Genomic DNA, 19,197 nt, shown 5'->3' on the forward strand with positions numbered 1-19,197 from the left:
ACTATATTCACTTTGCTTTCTAGCCAGAGGTGCAAATGATATGATAAATATGGTCAACACATACATGACTCTAAATTTTCCATAGGTGTGAATGCAAACGTTGGTTTTTAGTCTATAAATGCCCTGTAATTGGCTGGTGCCCAATCCAGAATGTACCCCACATCTCTCACTTAAAGTCAGCAGGGAGTCTGGGACAGGCTCCGGTAGAGTCTGATGCATGAGTGACCCCTTAATGAGGACAAGCTGGAGAAAAAATGGATGGAAGGACATATTAGAAAGGAAACACCATCATCTGCTGGTGGAATAGGGGAGTGTTCATTTCGTGTCTATTTTAGCATTTTACCATTGCTAATTTAAAAATGCACATCAAACATGAACTTAATTTTAAATTCTGTTCAAATGAAACTTTGACTTAATATAGTCACAAATTGGTTTGACCTAGCAGTTTTTGTTTTACTAATTTTTTTTAATTCTGCCACCGAACCACAATCATCTTTTAGTATTGTTGTTGCTGTTAAGGGCTCTAGAAAAAACGTTATTTCAGGAAAAACCTACTGAGGGATTCCTCAGGGGTCATCAATGAAGTGCTGCAAGTTGGTGAAGAGCATCTGCCGTCTGCTAGGCGGCCTTCGGGCCCTCCAGATAACTCCAGTCTGATTATCTCCTCAGGAGCTCCCAAAGCAATCCCAGTATTAATTTAGTCCACAGAAGGGAGCTCATCCGTACTAGCTCGGACGGGGGGCCCGGCTCCCGGCCCACCCTGCAGTCCCTAACAGTGTGGTATGAATTGATGAATTTCAGTTTCTATCTTGAACAGACAAATAAAGTTCGATTATTTTCTTCTATCACCTGTCTGTTGTTGCTTTGCAAGCGATGGTCCCTGCCAGTTCAGACGCCTGCCGCCCTCGTCTTCCCTGCATCTTTTATCTTCTCAGATTTCCATCACTGTCTGGTCTCCTCGCTGCTTGATGCTGGGAAGACAATAGGAGAAGCAGAGGAGTATACTGAGTGGTAGATAAACCTATGAACATATTTGTTACAAGTTTAGGGGCGCTGGCCGTTTTGGCGCCAGAGCACAGCACCCCCCCACACACACACACACACACACACAAAAAATCTACGGTTTCAATGCTAATGGACAGCGAGTCAGTTAGCTAGCTAGCGAGTAGCACGTTGGCTTTAATATTAACAACACATTAGCAATTAGCATGCCAAAGGTGTGCTTCTCTCATTAAAATTTAAAAAGGTCAGTGGCCAAATATGATTATTTAATGTAAATATGTAAGGCTACTCACTCAAACTAATCCATATAGAAAACTGCTAGCACGCACACCAGGCGGAGTAGTTCCAGCTGGCTGCAGGTTGAAGTTCAAATGGGCGTGGCTAACGTGAGGTGGCGTTTGACTCTGCCCACACGGACTCTAGGCGCTTTTAAAAAAAACTTTTTTTACAAAGATGGTTTAAAACAAAATTTGCGGATCTAATGGTTACGTTAAAATAATAATAATAATAAAAACAATTTATGGAACATCGGAAAACACTCGATCAGTCACGTGGAGCGGAACAAACCTTTTTTTATTCGTTTAACTTTAAATGTACAGAACATATTGGCAGAGTACATTGTTGAACATTACCAAGAAAAAGTAACAGACAAGCTTAGAAATTTTCCAAAACAATACAAAATACATAAAAACTGAAAGATAGAAAGAAAGAAAGAAAGAAAGAAAGAGAAAAAAGGGAGCAGAGCAAACAAAACTACTGGAAGTGGTCAAAACGTCCACTCTGGGTAAACAGAAGGTCGTAGAACTACATTGTAGAAGTACGTCCAGCATGTTCAGGGGCCCTGAAAATGGGGGACTTGAAATTGGTTCTGAGTAGGCCATTGGGTTTAAAAGTGGTGGTCAAAAGATGTCCTCTTCATAAAAATGAGTGGTAAGGGTGCAGTACCACATGTCTCCAGCAGAGAGCGCACTCCTGGAATGTTTGAGTTTAATACTTGGATGTCGGCAATCTTTGTGGGCTGGATTCACACGTTTAGGTTCACCCCAAGTTGAGCCACACCTCCAATTGCGCTCTGCAGCCAGGGCTGAAGAGATGGCAGGCGTCAAGTGGATCAAATCATTTTTGAGGCAAAACACTGTACTTTTGTTGATAAAATTGTGTATGTTTCTACTTGATTAAAACAAACCAAATGCAGTAAATAAAATCTTAAAATCTTGAAAATGCGTGGGTTGCTCTGGTTCCCTAGGCCCAAAAATGGACTAGCCACGCCTATGACAAATAGTCATAATTTCTCCTGAGGTGGCTGTTGTGCAAGTTTTGACTGACTTTATGTCTCTTAAGAAGCAATTAGTGGATGTCAGCATATAGAACACTAGAGAGACAATTAACAAATTTGCATTTAAAATACATTCTGTGTTATGTTGTTGTTACCGTGCTGACAGGAGATTCAGTTTAAATGGCATAGAAAGGAAAATGGGTGAATTTCTCTGCCGAGCTGACTGCTTGACAAAATGCAGAGATATTAGCTCAAGGTGAAAGAAGCACTTAGCTTGTGGCAGCTTGAGAGACTTCATTACAGGTCGTTTTTGTTTATACATACAGCTGCTGCATAAATCATGCCAATGGGACATTGTATTCTTATTACTGTATAACAAGAAACATCTGGTTTTACTTTGGAAAACAATCAACATTTTTGCCTATTGTCTGACATTCCTTCATCAAAATTTGCGAAAGGCGAGGTTGTTTACCACTTTATCGTTGGTCATTCCCTGAGGCTGAGTTAACATTTTCCAAGCAGGACAAGACTCTAGCCACACAATGAGGTAAATTGACAATTTTCTTCCCCCCCCCCACCCTCTTGACATCTCTCCCCAAAGTGTTCTCATGACTTGAACAAGAAAGAAGAAAATGAGCCTTGAGCATGTAATCACATTTCAAACTGTGCGCTGTGATCAATATTCATCTGCCGTGCTGACACGCGCAGAACAACAAAGGAAACAAGGCTGCTACAGTATTTGTTTGGGAGGTTCATGAGGTGGCTAGGGCATCTTGTTAGGATACGTGATGAGGTGTTCCGGGGACGTGAAGGAGGCCATGCCATGGGGACATGTATCCTGAATGGCCGGGGAAGGGATCCTCTTGGAAGAGGTGAACGAAGTGGCTGGGGGGGGGGGGGGGGGGGGGTGTGGAGTCTGGGCCTCCCTGCTAAAGATGCTGCCGCTGCAACTCGACCCCAGATGAGCAGAAGAAGACAGGTGGATAGATACTCATATTCGGCATGGTCTTTTTTGGATGCGGAAAATAACAAAAAAATATTTTTAGAATAGTACGCACTCAGTGACTGTTGTGATACGTCATGTGATTTCTTAATTATTTGAATCCCTTCATACTATGTCAAGCAAAGAAATTTGTCGGACGTGCAATATGAATTCACATGTAAAACGGAAGGTATGGCGTTCCACAGGGTTCAATTCTGGGGCCTCTGCTGTTTTCATTGTATTTGCTGCCTCTATACCGATGTCTTGAATCTGAAAATATTCATTTTATTTTTCAATAAAGCAGTGTTCGGTGAATTATATACACATAAATCTAAACACAAGTCATTCAAAAAATGACAAGAGACCGCTTTAAAATGCTAAAGACCAATTTATTAGTAGCCACACTCATTTGCCGGAAAAAAGAGCCACCTGAAAAAGGTCTTCCTGAAAAGTCACCATTTGATTGGCAGTGTAAAATAAGACAAAGGGCTTGAGATCTTTTTTTTTTTTTTTTACACTTTTTTTTCTCACACAATTGCACAATGATTAACAATGATACATTCACTTGTTACTTCAGTTACTGAATGCTTTCAGTCCACACGCACACACACACAGATCAATCATGTTTAGCGGAGGGGCTCTAAAAGCAGTAATTATGACGCAAGATTATTATTTTATTTTTTGGCAAGGAGTGGGGTTATAATCAACACTGAATCAGACAAAGACCTAATTAAAGATTAGATATTGGAACTTTGCAAAAGCCGTCAGAGTATAGTGAGAAGAAAAAAATACCAAGTCACCATAATGGCTCGCACCACCGAATTTGATTATAGGTAGTAGGTGTAAATAACGTGAATTTCCACTCACTCACAAAAAAACACACGTCGTTACAGAGCATTTTGTCACGTAAAACACAAAAGCATGTAGCCAACCCATACAAAGTACCTCGTATATTGCGACGTACCTTTAAAATATGTGCCTTGGCTCTAGACTTTCTAATAGTGCACATTATAAGGCGAATACACAAGTTTAGTGCCATTTGTGTTGGAGTTTGGCATACACAATTGTCCTTTGTTTTGGAGCTCATTTTAGCATTAGCCAAAAAGACTGCATGGTTGTCCTAGGTTGCGCTACACACCGATAGAAAGACAAGAACGCATGTCACATTTAAAATCAGGATGAAAAATGAACTTCTGTGCTATTTTTTTGTTGGACTGGACTAATCAGCAACCACCGTGTGAACCAATCTACTTTTAAACCAGAGGGGAAAACCTCCAGGCTACTTCCTGCTAAGCAACCACTTCCAAATATGGGCAAGTTTGCTTTGGAGAGCCGTAGTACATAGACAATAAAATGCTAGTGGAGGTTAGCTGTATTATAGTTTACTTCCGTGTTGTCACTGCCATATTGGATGTGTTACTTGAAATATACGTGGAAATGAACATCGGAATATAGGCGTTAAATTGGAATTGGGCATTTGGACCTCACAAATACAAGAACAGTTATTTGGTGGTTTGGTCACTAGGCAGGATGTAACGTCCATCATCCTAAGGAGGGAACAATTGTATAATTGTGTTTGAAAATTGTGCAACCAAGCACACCAAACACAAAACTCAATAGGAGTCCAAGCTCATCTTGTGGCGTCACAATCAATGACATCAAAACAAAACAAAACTTCACATTAAGCACTGATTATATTATATACTATATGTGTGTAGATAGAGATATATTAGAAATAGATAGAAAAATATAGAGTCATCTGAATGCCCATTATACAATTGTACACAATAAAGAGTGGAAAAAAGCTTATACAAGGTTGCAGACTGGGTGTGATAGGTACAGTGTGTGTATGAGTGTAGTGTTGGGTACAGTGTTACTGACTGAGCAGTTCACCGGGAGTCAACGCGGGACATTTTGTCACGAGAATTTAGTAGGAATTTGAAAAAAAAAAAAAAAAACTTTATTAGTGGCAAACTGAAACATGTTCAAAATGTTACATTATTTTCAGTGGCAAAATATGGTTTTATTTATAATATATGTTCAATGTAGAGCTCAAATTCAGTTGTAAAATTATAAGGCATCAATAAATTTTATAATTACCGTAATACAGAGCAGTAAAGGCAGTTGCAAAATCCACATGCATCATTTGTTGTGTATCATGATCCATATCAGCTGCAATTGGGCCGGGGAAGGGAGGGACTACTCAGTGCCCATACTACCTTTGTAACATGAATTTTATATTTAATACAGAGAATTGAAAAGGTTTAATGTACTTGAATAAACTTATAATAAATTGTTGGATAATTTGAACTGATACTTGTCAGTCAATAGGAGAAGGCCTTAACCGAGTAGCAGATGAAATAAACAGGTTCAGGAGAAAAGTTGAGAAATAATCAAGTTGTATTATTTTAATCCATTTCAGCTTAAAGTCAATTTCTCATCGTCCGATTCCGAAGATTTGGTGTCCAGGCAAGTTGGTATCCTGAGATATGTTTTTGGCCAATTGGGCTGTTGTTCGCTATGAATTCTGCCTAGCAACAATACCAAACTAAATGATGTGGCTTGGAAAATAAATAAACAAGAAATAAAAATTACAATCATAAAAACATTATTTAAAAACAAATACAATTATTGGAATACAAACTTATAAGTCAGTGTAGAACTTCTATACAAAATTCTACTAAGTTCTCGCAACTTTGCTCACTATTTATTTTTAGATTGTCTAAGAACCAAATCTGCTTTGTTATGTTATATGCAAAATGATTTGCATTGCTACTATCAACACTCTTATTAAAGTCTATACCACAAACACGCAGCAACACGGTGTACCCTGTAAATACCTGGACGCCCAAGTAAATACCTCCAAGTGATGATTAGTATTTCAAAGCACAAAACCTAACAGAGCATAAAAGTACAAAAATGCTACCATAAGTGCGCACAGCTGCAGAGTGGACATCACAGGACACGTTTGAGAGGGGGTGGGTTGTTATATAGTCAATTTTGTGACTGTTTATGTTTAGCAAAAACCATGTACATCAAATATGTGTATTAGTACGAACGGATACGTAGAGGTATACCAATGCTGGAGCTGCTTTAAAGAGGAAGTCAACCCCAAAAACAATTTCTTGCCTTTAATATGTTCTATGCGGCCCCTCTAGTCTAAATACGGTATTCTGATTCACATAGCGGTCGTGGAATATGAGTTAGGCAGCAAATTCCAGCAGTTTTTATCATTATTAGAAGGCGGCCATTTTGCCACTTACTGTCGCGCGAACATGACATCAAAGTTGCTCAGGTCTCAGGTGACAGCCAATCACAGCTCAGCTGCCTGAGCCCTGAGCAATTTTAAGTCAACAGCAAGTGGCAAAATGGCCGCCCTCTGAGATGGATAAAAATGGCTGGATTTTGCCGCATAATAAAATAAATGGAATATTAATCAGAATGTCATGTTTAGACTAGTGAGGTCACATAGAACATATTAAAGTCAATAAATGTTAAAGGTTAACTTCCTCTTTAAGTTAAGTCAATGCATTTGGTGGAAAGGCATTTGCTTTTACTATTTGACTTACAGCAAGACATAATTGAAAGTCACTTTTATAAACATGTTTTCCTCTGAAAGAAGCATAAACATCTATAATTTCAAAAGTCTACATTGCCGTGTATTTGTAGTCAATAATATATAGTTTGCATTGAAAGACGGTTGATAGTACTTTTAACAACGTCACACAAACAGGCACCATTTTACAATAAGGGGCTACCCATTTAAAAGGCATATGAATAACGGTTATAGCTTCATTTGTTTGTAAATTCATAAGAACCGACTTATGTCTACTTACTAGTGCTGTTATTCTCCAAGCCTGACTTATCTTGAAGAAAACAGATTTTGAATTGCTGTGGTAGGATTTTGCGATGCATCAAAACCGTATTGGAATTTGTTCAGATATAGTGTTCCCTCACTTTTCACAGGTGATGCAATCAATAATATCTGCGAATCTGTGGTAGGTGAATTTTTGCCAAGTAGAGTTGGATTTTTTTCCGGCTATGCTAAGTAGTGAAGGAACACTGTATGTCAATGCTTGCCTAATTGGATTTAAAGCTACATTAAGGAGATTGACACTTTTAAAAAAAAATTTTTTACTCACGACTGCCACCTCTGGACTAAAGCGTAAATGCAGCCTCCATGATGCTCATGCATGACCCGCGCAGGCCTGTGCGAGCGTGACTGAACAGAAATTAAGTTAATACTGTAATATCAAACATTCTCAATACAAATTCAATTATGTTGTGTTGTTTGGTAGACGCTTGCAACGATAGTAATATTTTAGGCGATTATAACTATAGTTAAAATTTACAATTGAGCTCAAATTCATTTGTTCCTCATCATCCTTCAAATTAAGCAACTAAAACTAAAGTCTTTATTTTAAACATATTTTTGAACGCATTGGGAACGCGTGCCTGTTCTCTTCATATAAATTGTTGACTGAAAACACGCTGAAGTTGCGAATAATATTGATGTATCAGCTATACACGGATCATGTCATGTCGATCACATTTACAACGCTCATAAGCAATATTAGCTTTTAATTTCCTCCTTCATTTGTTAGCATATCTTACCTTCTCAGGAGAAACTTAGAAAGGATGCCAATGGCGGGTCTTTATACCCAGAGAGTCCTCTGTCTGCACCTATCAGACCAAATTTTGCCTCGTTTTGCCACGCTGGATAAAACTTGGCGGTTTTTTTTGGGGGGGGGGGCGTGTGCAGCTGTCCTCCAAAGCGTTTTTTTTTCTTACTCCCGGCAGACTTCATACTCAACAATCGAGTGGAAACTTTTATTTGTATTTGTATTTGATTTTTTTTGAGCATTCCAGCAATGAACTCAAATCGCGTAAAACAAGAAATTAAAACAACAAAGCAGAAGTGAAAAAAGAAAAGAATTGGAAACTCATTACATTAACTCATACACGCATTACTGCATTACGCGTCACATCCTCTGAAGAAAAAGTATAGTTAGATTTATAGGCTTATCGACGCAGTTGTTGTCAACACATTAGGGCTTGCTCTACACATCGGGGCATTACTTCTGCATATAGATGTGTAAAAATCTGTAATTTTTACATTTGAACGTCCTTGATGCAGCTTTAAAACAAACTAATTTCTTGTCAACTTCCACACTTACGATTTTACAGCAACTTTGGCTTTTCAAAGCATTAACAAACATACTCATAACCAATCTGAAAAATCCTTTATAAAGCCAAGGGTATGCTTATTGTCAAGTGGTAGCCGTAAAAACTGAATGCAGCATTATGCACATTTTTGCATCTTGTAATCTGTACAAAGGTTTTAAAAACAAGGGAAGCGTGGAACTGCCAATGTGGAGTCAAGTTTTGACTTGGCCATGTCGTTCCAACATATTTGTAAAGTCATTCGAACGCAATGGTAAAGTTGTTCGTTCATATTGGGAAAACATAGGCTAAATGCTAAAAATATTCCATGACTTCCCATAATGCCATAAGAGACTTATTCGTGCACGTTTGTTTTAAGCATTTGGCCCGCATTCTACCAATACGTTCGAACAACTTCATAAAGACGATCCAACGACTTTGCAGTATGTTGTAAGATATCCCAGTCAAAATCGTTTAGTACACATTTGCAGTTCCACCCTTCTGTAAAATACAAACAAAATTCTTGTAATATGTTCTACGCAGCCCCGCTCGTCTAAATGCGGTATTCTGGTTACTTTTGCGTTAGCGGAATCCGAGTTAAGCAGCAAAATCCGGCAGTTTTTATCAATATCAGAAGGCGGCCATTTTGTCACTTGCAGTTGAGTGAAAATGACATCACAGTTGCTCAGGTCTCAGGTAACAGCCAATCACAGATCAGCTTCACACTGCAAAACGGTCAGTAGAAAATTTAAGAAAAAAAAGTATAAAATAAGAAATAAGAAAATTATTACTTCAAATAAGCAAAATTATCTGCCAACAGAACAAGAAAATCGTACTTAAATTTACCGTTAAAAAAAGAAAGAAAATAATACTAGGCTCATTTCAACCACAGCGCTCTTGAAAACAGTATTTTTAGACTAAAAACAAGTAACGCTGACTTTTTTCAAGCTGTAATAAATAGAATTATTTTCTTAAAATACATATATATTTTTTTACACTTGAATAACTTAATCCGAATGTCAACCAGGGAGGTAACAGGCCCCATTTTTATTGTCTTTGGTATCTCTTTGACTGCCAGACGTTTTCAGAAAAGGGATGCCGTGGGTGCCAGCCGATTTAAGCATTTTGACTGATCTTTCAAGGTCCACAGAAAATGATGTGTTTGGACTATGGAAACACACATACTACCAAATGAAAGATTGGACTCTCATCTTTCATCAGAAAAATAAGTTTGTTTCTACCTTATTCCGTTTTTCAGTAATCAACCATAGAAAATGGTTAGTTTCACCTCTGTTTTGAAACAAACGTCTTTTAACGTCTTTGGCACTCCTCCATAGTATTTTACTAAACGTTATTTAACGTTTTTGGCAGTCAAAGAGGTATGATCCAGCCAGGAATTGAACCGAGAACCTCCAAGAATGAGGTTAGACACTCTACCACTAGACCACTGAGCTGGTACTGTAACAAGGAAAAATTAGCTTAGTAAATATAACAAAACTAAAAAAAAAAAAGTTCAGGCTTTTGATGTTGGTTAGTTGTTATCTTAAAATGTGGAAAATGCTTGTTTTAACCCTCACAGTACTTAAAACTAACATAACACTCAATTCCAAGACTGCTTGATCAAATAAGATAATTAAGTAATAAGTATCTACAAACAAGCACAATGATATTGTCTGACAATTTCATTTGAAGTAAAAAATAACTTGTTAAAGCAAAATAAGCAAATCTAGGTTAGATTTAAGAAATTATATCTTACTTAAAATTTCAATTTTTGCAGTGCAGAAACCAGGTGTGCTGTGATTGGCCGTTCCCTGAGCCCTGAGCAACTGTGATGTCATCTTCAGTCGACAGCAAGTGGCAAAATGGCCGCCCCCTGAGATGGATAAAAACGGCTGAATTTTGCTGCATAACTCATATTCCACAAATATAATATTAATAAGAATGTCAATGTTTAAACTAGTGAGGTCACATTTAACATATTAGTGTCAAGAAATGTTTAAGGTTGACTTCCTCTTCAATTCAACGACAGATGTGGAATAGCTGCAGGAGTGGCGGCAAGAAGTATCGACGGGAGTCTGTCAGTAAAGAATTTGTAAAGGTTTGGAGTAATTAAACATGAGATAATCCAAGTAGTAATAGTCGTACACCCGCTGCCTCTCCAACACGTCAAGCTGCGCAAAATACTTCTGCGTGATCTTCAATGACGTCCTCTCATCGGCCACGTTGCGGTCCTTGAAAGTGGGCAGCGTGAGGTTGCGCGGCGCTCCGGACAAGCGCAACAGCAGGTCGGACTCCTCCGCCATGTTCTCGAACTTGCCGATGAAGTCGTAGTCAATGAGGCACGGGTTGCACACCTGGTTGGCCGCCTCCCAATGGATATCAATGCCGATGGGCCGGTGGACGTCGATGAAGTACTGTACAAATTCCTGGAAGGTGACGCCGCTGCCCGACTCCAAGGCTGACCTCGAGGCGTTGGGCCTGTACTTGGAGATGATGGGCTTCCCGAACGTCATGTGGTAGTAGTCGTTGGGGTTCTCGAATTTGTCTCTGTAGGCCGACACTAACCTCTCAAAAGGTTCTCGCATGAATATGACTTTGGTATAGCTGCCCAGGCGACGTATGATGCCCTGCCGGTCGAAGCTGTTCAGGGTCTTCAGGGTGCTGCCGATGTGGGCGGTGTTGTGGCTGATGTTCTGAGGGTCCGACGCTACACCTGCCAGCACCATCAGAGTCCGCTTCCAGTTGGAGCAGCCTGTCTTGGGCACCTATGTTGTAGAAAAGTTGACATATGTTATAGTCCATCTTGTACAGACGTAGGTAGAGTAGCCAAAAATTGTACTCAAGTAAGAGTAGTGTTACTTCTAAATAATATTACTCAAGTAAAAGTAAAAAGTAGACAAGTAAAAAAGTATGCGCTGAAAAGAATACTCAAGTACTGAGTAACTGCTTGAACATGAAGTCTGATTTATTTATTTATATTTATTATGTCATCACTCATCAGATAGACAAAAACATAAAATTATGTGCAAATGCCGGCATCTTCGAATCTTAACTCATTCACTGCCATAAATTCATAATAAAAAAAAAAGATTATAAAAAATTAGGGGCGACAGGCGATTAACATTTTTAATTGTAATTAATCGCATGACTTCACTAGTTAACTCACGATTATTTACAAATTTTATATCTGTTCTAAATGTACATTAAAACAATTGTAGGTTTTCATACTCTAGTTAACAAAAGTGGGAAAAAAAAGTTTAATAGAAATAGTTCAAATGACTTTTGACGTCTATAGACGTCAATGGCAGCGAATTAGTTAAAATAAAACAAACAAACGTTTTGAGCTTGTTGTATTCTTTTTCTGCCGTGGTGCTAAAGCAGGCCCAACAAGCAATGTCCTCTTTTCTTTTTTTTTGAACATCCACCAATCCATTGCCTGAAATGCTTTTTTAATTTTTTTTATTCAATTTAATCTCAAATTTCCAGTTTAAGGGAAGAAAAACAGGCATTTGAGGCTGAGAGCTATGACCTACAGTACATGCCAGCAGCTCCTAAGGAATCTAATCTTTATTCTATTTCATAATATTTTCTGTTAAAGTTTGGTCAGTGACTGGTACATTTTCAAGATAAATGACAAAAATTTCTCTGGCTGTAAAAACAAACAAAGAAAAAAGAAAACAGGAGAAAATGGATCATTTTGTCTTTGCTTTATTAGTTGTAAAATCCAGTGTGACATCTTATCCCATATAGTGTGACAACTTACCCATTGGTGGGGCAACATGTCACACGTTTACTGTATGAAAATGACATGAATACAAAAAAAAAAAAGACTTTGGTCTTTTATCTGGTATACATTTTGTTTATGATGTATTGATTCCAAGAAATATATAAAAATATAAAAAGTGATATAACTAGCCCCGGCCTCCCTACTTTATATCAGAAGCCCCGCCCCACCATACCTGGCAGTAGAGGAGCTTGTGCTTGTCCTCAACAAAGATGTTCCTCACGTGTTGCTGAGTGATGGTCTTGGAGACTTTGCTCTTGTACTTGGCGCACATCTTCTTGATGAGCTGCTGACGCTGCTGCATAAGGCTGGAGAGCTTCCTCCAGCGCTGGAGGGAAAACAATCCTGACAACAAAGAAGAGGAGGAGGAGGAGGAGGAGGAGGGAGGGCGGTTGGTGCGCTGGTTGGGAGGACTTGTTTTCAGGAGCTTGCGGTGCTTCTTTGAGATGCGCTGCGAGCCCAAGTCTTGTTCCTGGGATTCACCTATGTTCAGCTCTTCTCTCTTCCAAAACTGTGGGAACTGTATGGGGGAGATCGGACTCGGCATGACGTTAGATTTTCCTTGGTCTTTGTCCTGAGGAGAAAGAGATTGGGAGTGGGGGGTAAATACATGTTATTAAACTGTAAAGTGTCATCCAAGTGGAAAAAGAAAAACCTCAATGAATGAACTGTAAGGATATGACTGGTGATATTCAAGTTTGACTGTGTACTTGATAGTATGTGAAATATTCTTCCTACTGTTACAGTTAATTTAATATATGAATGAATTGAACAAACACGGTGGGAAATTTCTCAGATTCCTAATTTTACCATTTTCATTCACAACATCCATTCATCCATCCATTTTCTGAACCGCTTATCACAAGGGTCACGGGATTCACAATATCATAGAAAAAAAAATTGTCAACATGATTTTCCAAACAAAAACTAAATAAACTAAATAATTTGTTGCATTTTTTTTTATGGCATGCATAACTGACACACAGACATGAGAGCATAATTCCCTTTAGAAATATTGTATTGAAACATTTCCTAGTAAATCATCTGCTTGTGAGAAATGAGAGGGCAATGATGGCATAAATTAAAATTATTATTATTATTGACAGAGTAAATGGCTTTTATCCAAAAGAATGCTATTCTGTATTCAAATAGGTCTTGGATAACAATAATGTTTTCAATTTTAGGCTCCATACTTATTATCAGTATACTGGGCACCTCTTTCGATTTTCTTCAGGGTTTTCATTCCAAAGATCATTTTGCGCATATAGCTTTTAAGACTGTGGTGAAAATATGAAAAATAAAAAAGACAAAATACAATATTAAATATTTAAAACCATGTATGTAAAAAATTTAACTGTAATTGTATAATAAACAATTCCTTATATTCAAACAAATCAATAAAAATATATAATAAAATACATAGTCATTATGATTATATTAAACATTAAATACCAATTAATGCAAAAACAAAAACAAAAGAACGTGCAAATACAACAACATACATAAAATAAATCAATAAAAATAGCTGATGCTAACCAGTGCTTTACAATACATCAGCAAAATGTCCTGTCAATCAATAGCTGGCAACTTCAGCACTGTCGCCAAGGAGGACGTGAAGCAACAATCCACAGGACACAATCAATACACAATCTCCAACCTGATCAACTCGACTCCAAGGAGACAAGCACTATTCTGGGAGGTATAAACTATATATAAAGCGCATTTGTGAAATACAAAAACATTTTCTTAATACACGTGCAGTCATACATATTTGAATGAATCCAAAGAAAACAATGAAGCAATTACAGCATAAGGGGAGCTGCTTACAACACACAGCAACACGTAGTTGTTATATGTGCCACTAGATGGTGCTGTTGCACCGTAAGAACACGTCTCATCCATCCTGGGCCTATGATGAGATGCTGCTATCATATAGGTGTCCCATAAACACTTAATGGTGTGTTTCAATTAGAATCTCCTACTGCCTGATGGTCACCAGGCCCACGGCCACTGCTCATGCTGACATTTGATTTCAATTAAACGCTCTGATGGTGTCATCAAGTCACTGGACTCATTTTACGAGTATGATGCGACATTGATGTCATCCTGGATCTGGGATCGTCACTGCAGATGACTAAAAGGGCTCTGGTAGCTTCATGAGTCCGGATAAAGATCCTGTTGTAAATCAGGTTTGCTACAGTCAAGCTTTTAAAATGACTTTTGGTCAAAATACATGCTCTGAATAAATTCCAGTAAAAAAAAGGATTCAAAGCAAATAAACAAGAAAAAAAAAAAACGTGATATTTGATATATGATTTTTTCCAGTGCCAAATGCTTCCTTGCATAAAAAGTACCATTCAAGGACAGAACTTAACTGTTGAACAAGAAACCAACATTAAGTGCAAGAACTAATTTTGTACCAATTTTCCACAAAAAACATCATCACTCAAAATCTTTATATTATTGAGGTACTACGTTTATTACATTATATCATTCCAAAGCCGCGCAAAATGACTAAGCCTACTCAAGGACAGTATACAAATAAGCAAATAAGACCTGTCTGCCATCTAGAGGTGACTGGTATTATTACAAGTTAAAGCTACAGTTCACGCCTGCAATGTTGCAGTTCACCTCCCAACCCCCCACCCCTCTCCCCCAGATTCTCCAATAAGGTTCTTAAATTTAAGTATAAGTGAAGCATGCGAGTGTTTTGATTCTTTCATGCAACTACACAATTTATGTGAGGTTTGAGTGGCGAGATGGTGATGCTAACCCTTTGTGACAGAATGTGTGAGTGGTCTTGTTTTTGTCACATAGTGGGGCCAACATTTCGGGATTTCACTGATTTGTGGGGCCCACCCGTCCATGTGGGGCCATTTTGCTGTGGGGCAATTTTGGACCTCTTTTTGAGGGTCAAGACTTGGTTTTAGAGTTTAGGTTTGAATTGGGTTATGGTTGAGGTTAGGGTAAGGAATAGGGTTAGGTAATCATTTTTGATTGTTGGGGTTAAGGGGAGGGGCTAGGAAATGCATTATGTCAATGAGATAGCCCCGCAAAGATAGTAATACAAACCTGTGTGTCAGCCTACAATAAACAAGCTCCCCATGTGGAAGCGTTTGACAAACATGCGGGATGTGTTATTTTTCTAACAGCCCAAATTACCCATTTAGTGCATAGGATAGAATGATGGCCCTAAAACAATCAACATTTTACATGGAGTGTGAGTAAAGAGTATCAGACGCTAATTGTCATATCAGCGTTAATTCTGAACGAATGACGGGATTGCAATTTCTAAGCGTCATGAGCTGTATAGTTCGTGATTGGTTTTGTTGCTTGCCACTTCTCGTTTAGCATATTAATTGGGGGGAAAAAAATCCATATAAGTAGGTAAACAACATATAATTATTATGAATTAACAAATGCATAGAAATTATAAAAGAACAATGAAAGGAATAATAACAAAAGTAAACCATTAAATACTCAGCATGAACCTTTTGTAGTATAGAATACTTTTTTATTTATTTATAGATTTTTTGGGAATATATTTAAAAAGAATATAGCATTGAAAAATATTTAATTAATTTAAAAAATAAGAATTTAAATAGTATTCTTATTAATACTAAAAAACATTTCATAGTGTTTCAAGGTGTTTTAGTGAGTACATTAACTCATTGAAAAAATATTAACAAAACAAAATGATAGTTTGTGTTGCATTGATTGTGTTATAGTTATATAGTTTATAGAATTTTTTTAGAAAGACAATTAAATATATATTTTATAATAAATAAATATTTGTATTTTATTTTGACATTTCATAAGAAAAATATATCATACAATTAAATAGCAAGTAAATAGAACATATTTGTGTTGTATTAAATAAATAATTTATTTTATAGAATAGATGTCTAAAAAAAGTGTATTTTTTAACTTATTTAACTTAAATATTAATTCTACCATATTTAACTCATTCACTGCCATTGCCAGCTATAAACGTCAAAAATTCATTTGAACTATTTCTATTAGTTTAACTTTTTTTTCCACTTTTGCTAACTTGAGTATGAAAACCTAGATTTTTTTAATTGTACATTTAGAACAGATATAAAATTTGTGATTAATCGTGAGTTAACTAGTAAAGTCTTGCGATAACCTTTGATAAAAAATTTAATCGCCTGTTACCCCTAATTTTTTAATAATCTTTTTTTTTATGAATTTATGGTAATGAATACGTTAAAATGTATGTATGTACATTATAAAAATAAATCTTTTTTTTTTTTCATTTTATTATATATATAAATATATTTTTATTGTAGGTAAGGTAAGCACCCCTACCCAAATAATCTTTGACACAATAACACAAATCTGTGTGTTATTTATAACACAAAGCGCGGACACAATTAAAAACAACAGGAGTAGTCTAGTCTGACTAAGACACAAGCGGTGTTGGATACTGCCGAGGTCAGATCCTCTTACATTGATGCCATCGGACACGCTGAGAGATACAGGGCCAACATTCGCTCCCATTGCAGTAGATAACAGGTGAGCATGTGCCTGACTGTGTGTGTGTGTGTGTGTGTGTGTGTGTGTGTGTGTGCGTGTGTGTGTGTGCGTGTGTGTGTGTGTGTGTGTGTGTGCATGGAGTAAACATACCTCCCTGGATTGCAGCGCAGTTCCATCGAGCTTCACACCTGTGGAGAGAAAGTAGAACAAAATAAGTCAATTAGTCCATCGAGGACTATGGAGACATTTTTATGGTCACCATAGTGACAGGCGGGAGATTCATTGGCAGATTTAAAGAAGCGGAACCGAGGACGTTTATTACTCTGGACATATTTTTCAGATATAACCTGCAACATATCCTAAAACCAGCTGTCATTTAATCAGGCTGACAGTTCTAAGTGGGCCTACATGGCTGCTGATGGGTGGCAGTCGAAGGAAAGCAGCGGAGGGTTGGGGGTTGTTGCTAGGCGTAGACACCTTTGCGTAAGTGGCTTGTCACTTCCAATTCGGGGGATGGAAGTGATGGATAAGGGAGAGTGAGAAATGGGATGGCAACCGAAACCCTAGCTAAGTGATGCGTTCACCAGCGGCCACGTAGGATTCGGGCAAAGGTGCTAGAATAATATGAACTCCAAAGCTACGGTGTTGGATTCATTGATTGAGTTTTCTGTATGTATGCCATTTCCTACACTTTGAGTGGTCATTGAATGCACCTCGAGTCTCATGCCAAATGCAAGTGAAGTGTTTTCCTTTGCTTTTCTTTAGCAGCTAGCATTCGCTCGTGCCATTACACTTGACAGTCACACATTGCCTGTATTCCCACACACTTCTTATTACGTGTAGATTACAAAAGTTGAATTTAATCACTTAGAATGCCTGTGTAAAGTGTTTATTGTACACTATAGCATAGGTGTATGCTTGTGTGTGTGATGTCACACCAGTTTATGCTAGTTGCTAGTGTCGCCTAGTATGCTAACTGGTTTTAGCCATTGGTGTGAGAATGTGTGTGTGAATGGGTGAAGGTGAAGCATTGTAAATATTTAACATTTTAGTTTCTTGTGAATGTGAATTGTGTGGGTGGGATTAAAAAAAAAACAGCTAAGGAAACAAAATCGTAATCGAGCTGCATTGTGAACATAGCCTAATTACGCTTCAGTAAACATTTGAACTTCAGAATGCTGTGCTTTTTTGGACATTTCATTGAACCCTCACAAACGTGCCAGATGAAGTAGAACATAACCAAGCCTCCTCCATGTTTCACACTGTGTATTAATTCAGGTTTTACTAACTTATGTGACAGTAGCTACATTGTTCTTCTTGTTGTGCCAAAAAGCCCCAGAATACTTTGATATTCTTGAAATTTCATTTTCGCCCACACACACTCTCAAAAATGCTGGGTCAAAAAAATTGGTTATTTTTGACCCAGTAGTATTCAAGAGTGTTCAGAATGCGGCAAAACATCCTCACACTCCTCGTTTCACAGAAAAGTGTACATTTCTTTGTGTGCTTGATTTTTGTCCCCCTTAACAATAGATGGAGTTGAAGTGACTTGCCAAGAAAAAACTCCCAAACCTCCTTAATAGTCTTGAGATTTTGTTGTACCCTGCACAGATTTAAGATCAACGTTCCGGCTGCAACAAAGAACATATCCAAGACCAAAATTTCTGACGCTGGGCCGCTCCAGATTGATATTCTTGAGATTTTATTGTACCCTGCACAAAACAAGATGAGAAAATAACTTCATTTGCCCGTGCTATTTTTCCCATTTTGGGGGGGTTTGGGGTGGGGAGAAAGTCATGCGATATTTTCCAATCTTGTTTTGGTTCAGCTGTACTATTTGATCTCCTCACCCCCAATGATCGCTCATGTCGGCTGCGTGGATCCATCACATGATGTTGCCGTTTATGAAACGCATGAATATTTAGCAGCGCAAACACACACACAACAATAAGAGGGGGCGCATCCACAAAAGCGTCTGCTAACGCGATGAGCCCCTCAGACAACCATCACGTCGACATACAAGGCTGCTTATTGATCTTGAAAGGCCCATCGAGGTGGTAATTGAAATCTCCCAAGGTCTAATTGCGTCCCTCTGGAGGAGTTTTTTTTCCCTTCCCCGCTCTTTTGTCTCCATCCGCCGTGTTTTTACACGTTTTGTCTGGGCTGTTGCCGATGTTTTGCTTCACCTTTTGCTGTGTTTAACACTGAAACAACAAATGAACCTAAGTTATATTTACATTGTGTCCGCAATTTCTTTTTCAATCTTTTTCCAATGTGATGTGTGGAGTGCCGTAAATACACAAAAAGAAAAAAAAAATAGGCTCATGGTTTACAGTAAAGTGAATCCTGTTGAGTAGTTGATTTTATTACACAAATTAGTTGCAAAAGAGGCTTCAAATCCTTCGCGAACGCAATATTCTTTCAAGTCGGGATGCCCAAAAGAAGCATTTTCCCTCCTTTAATGTATCATAAGTAAAACATGTAATATAATTT

General features: G+C 37.9%; 2 protein-coding genes across 12 annotated transcripts in view; both read right to left on the reverse strand.

The window, feature by feature from the left end:
• The window catches only part of kctd15b (potassium channel tetramerization domain containing 15b), a 36,929-nt gene extending 35,536 nt beyond the window's left edge, over window positions 1-1,393 (reverse strand). For 2 of the 4 annotated variants that reach the window (XM_077564527.1, XM_077564525.1), the window contains exons 1-3: window positions 1,296-1,393; window positions 850-971; window positions 556-769 (exon numbers count right to left, since the gene is read on the reverse strand). The gene's annotated coding sequence lies outside the window, so the exon portion shown is untranslated. The remainder of the gene's footprint in view (window positions 1-555; window positions 770-849; window positions 972-1,295) is intronic. The other 2 variants (XM_077564524.1, XM_077564529.1) reach the window with 1 other exon arrangement.
• An 8,097-nt stretch (window positions 1,394-9,490) lies between these two features.
• chst8 (carbohydrate (N-acetylgalactosamine 4-0) sulfotransferase 8) overlaps window positions 9,491-19,197 on the reverse strand; it is a 146,120-nt gene continuing 136,413 nt past the window's right edge. For 7 of the 8 annotated variants that reach the window (XM_077564077.1, XM_077564076.1, XM_077564078.1 and 4 more), the window contains 3 exons: window positions 16,855-16,892; window positions 12,383-12,781; window positions 9,491-11,188 (listed from right to left, as the gene is read on the reverse strand). In XM_077564077.1, coding sequence (XP_077420203.1) covers window positions 10,502-11,188; window positions 12,383-12,781; window positions 16,855-16,892 — 1,124 coding nt within the window. In that variant the 3' untranslated portion in view covers window positions 9,491-10,501. The remainder of the gene's footprint in view (window positions 11,189-12,382; window positions 12,782-16,854; window positions 16,893-19,197) is intronic. The other variant, XM_077564081.1, reaches the window with a different exon arrangement.

The sequence above is a fragment of the Vanacampus margaritifer genome, chromosome 4, assembly GCF_051991255.1.
Source record: "Vanacampus margaritifer isolate UIUO_Vmar chromosome 4, RoL_Vmar_1.0, whole genome shotgun sequence".
NCBI classification, from domain to species: Eukaryota; Metazoa; Chordata; class Actinopteri; order Syngnathiformes; family Syngnathidae; genus Vanacampus; species Vanacampus margaritifer.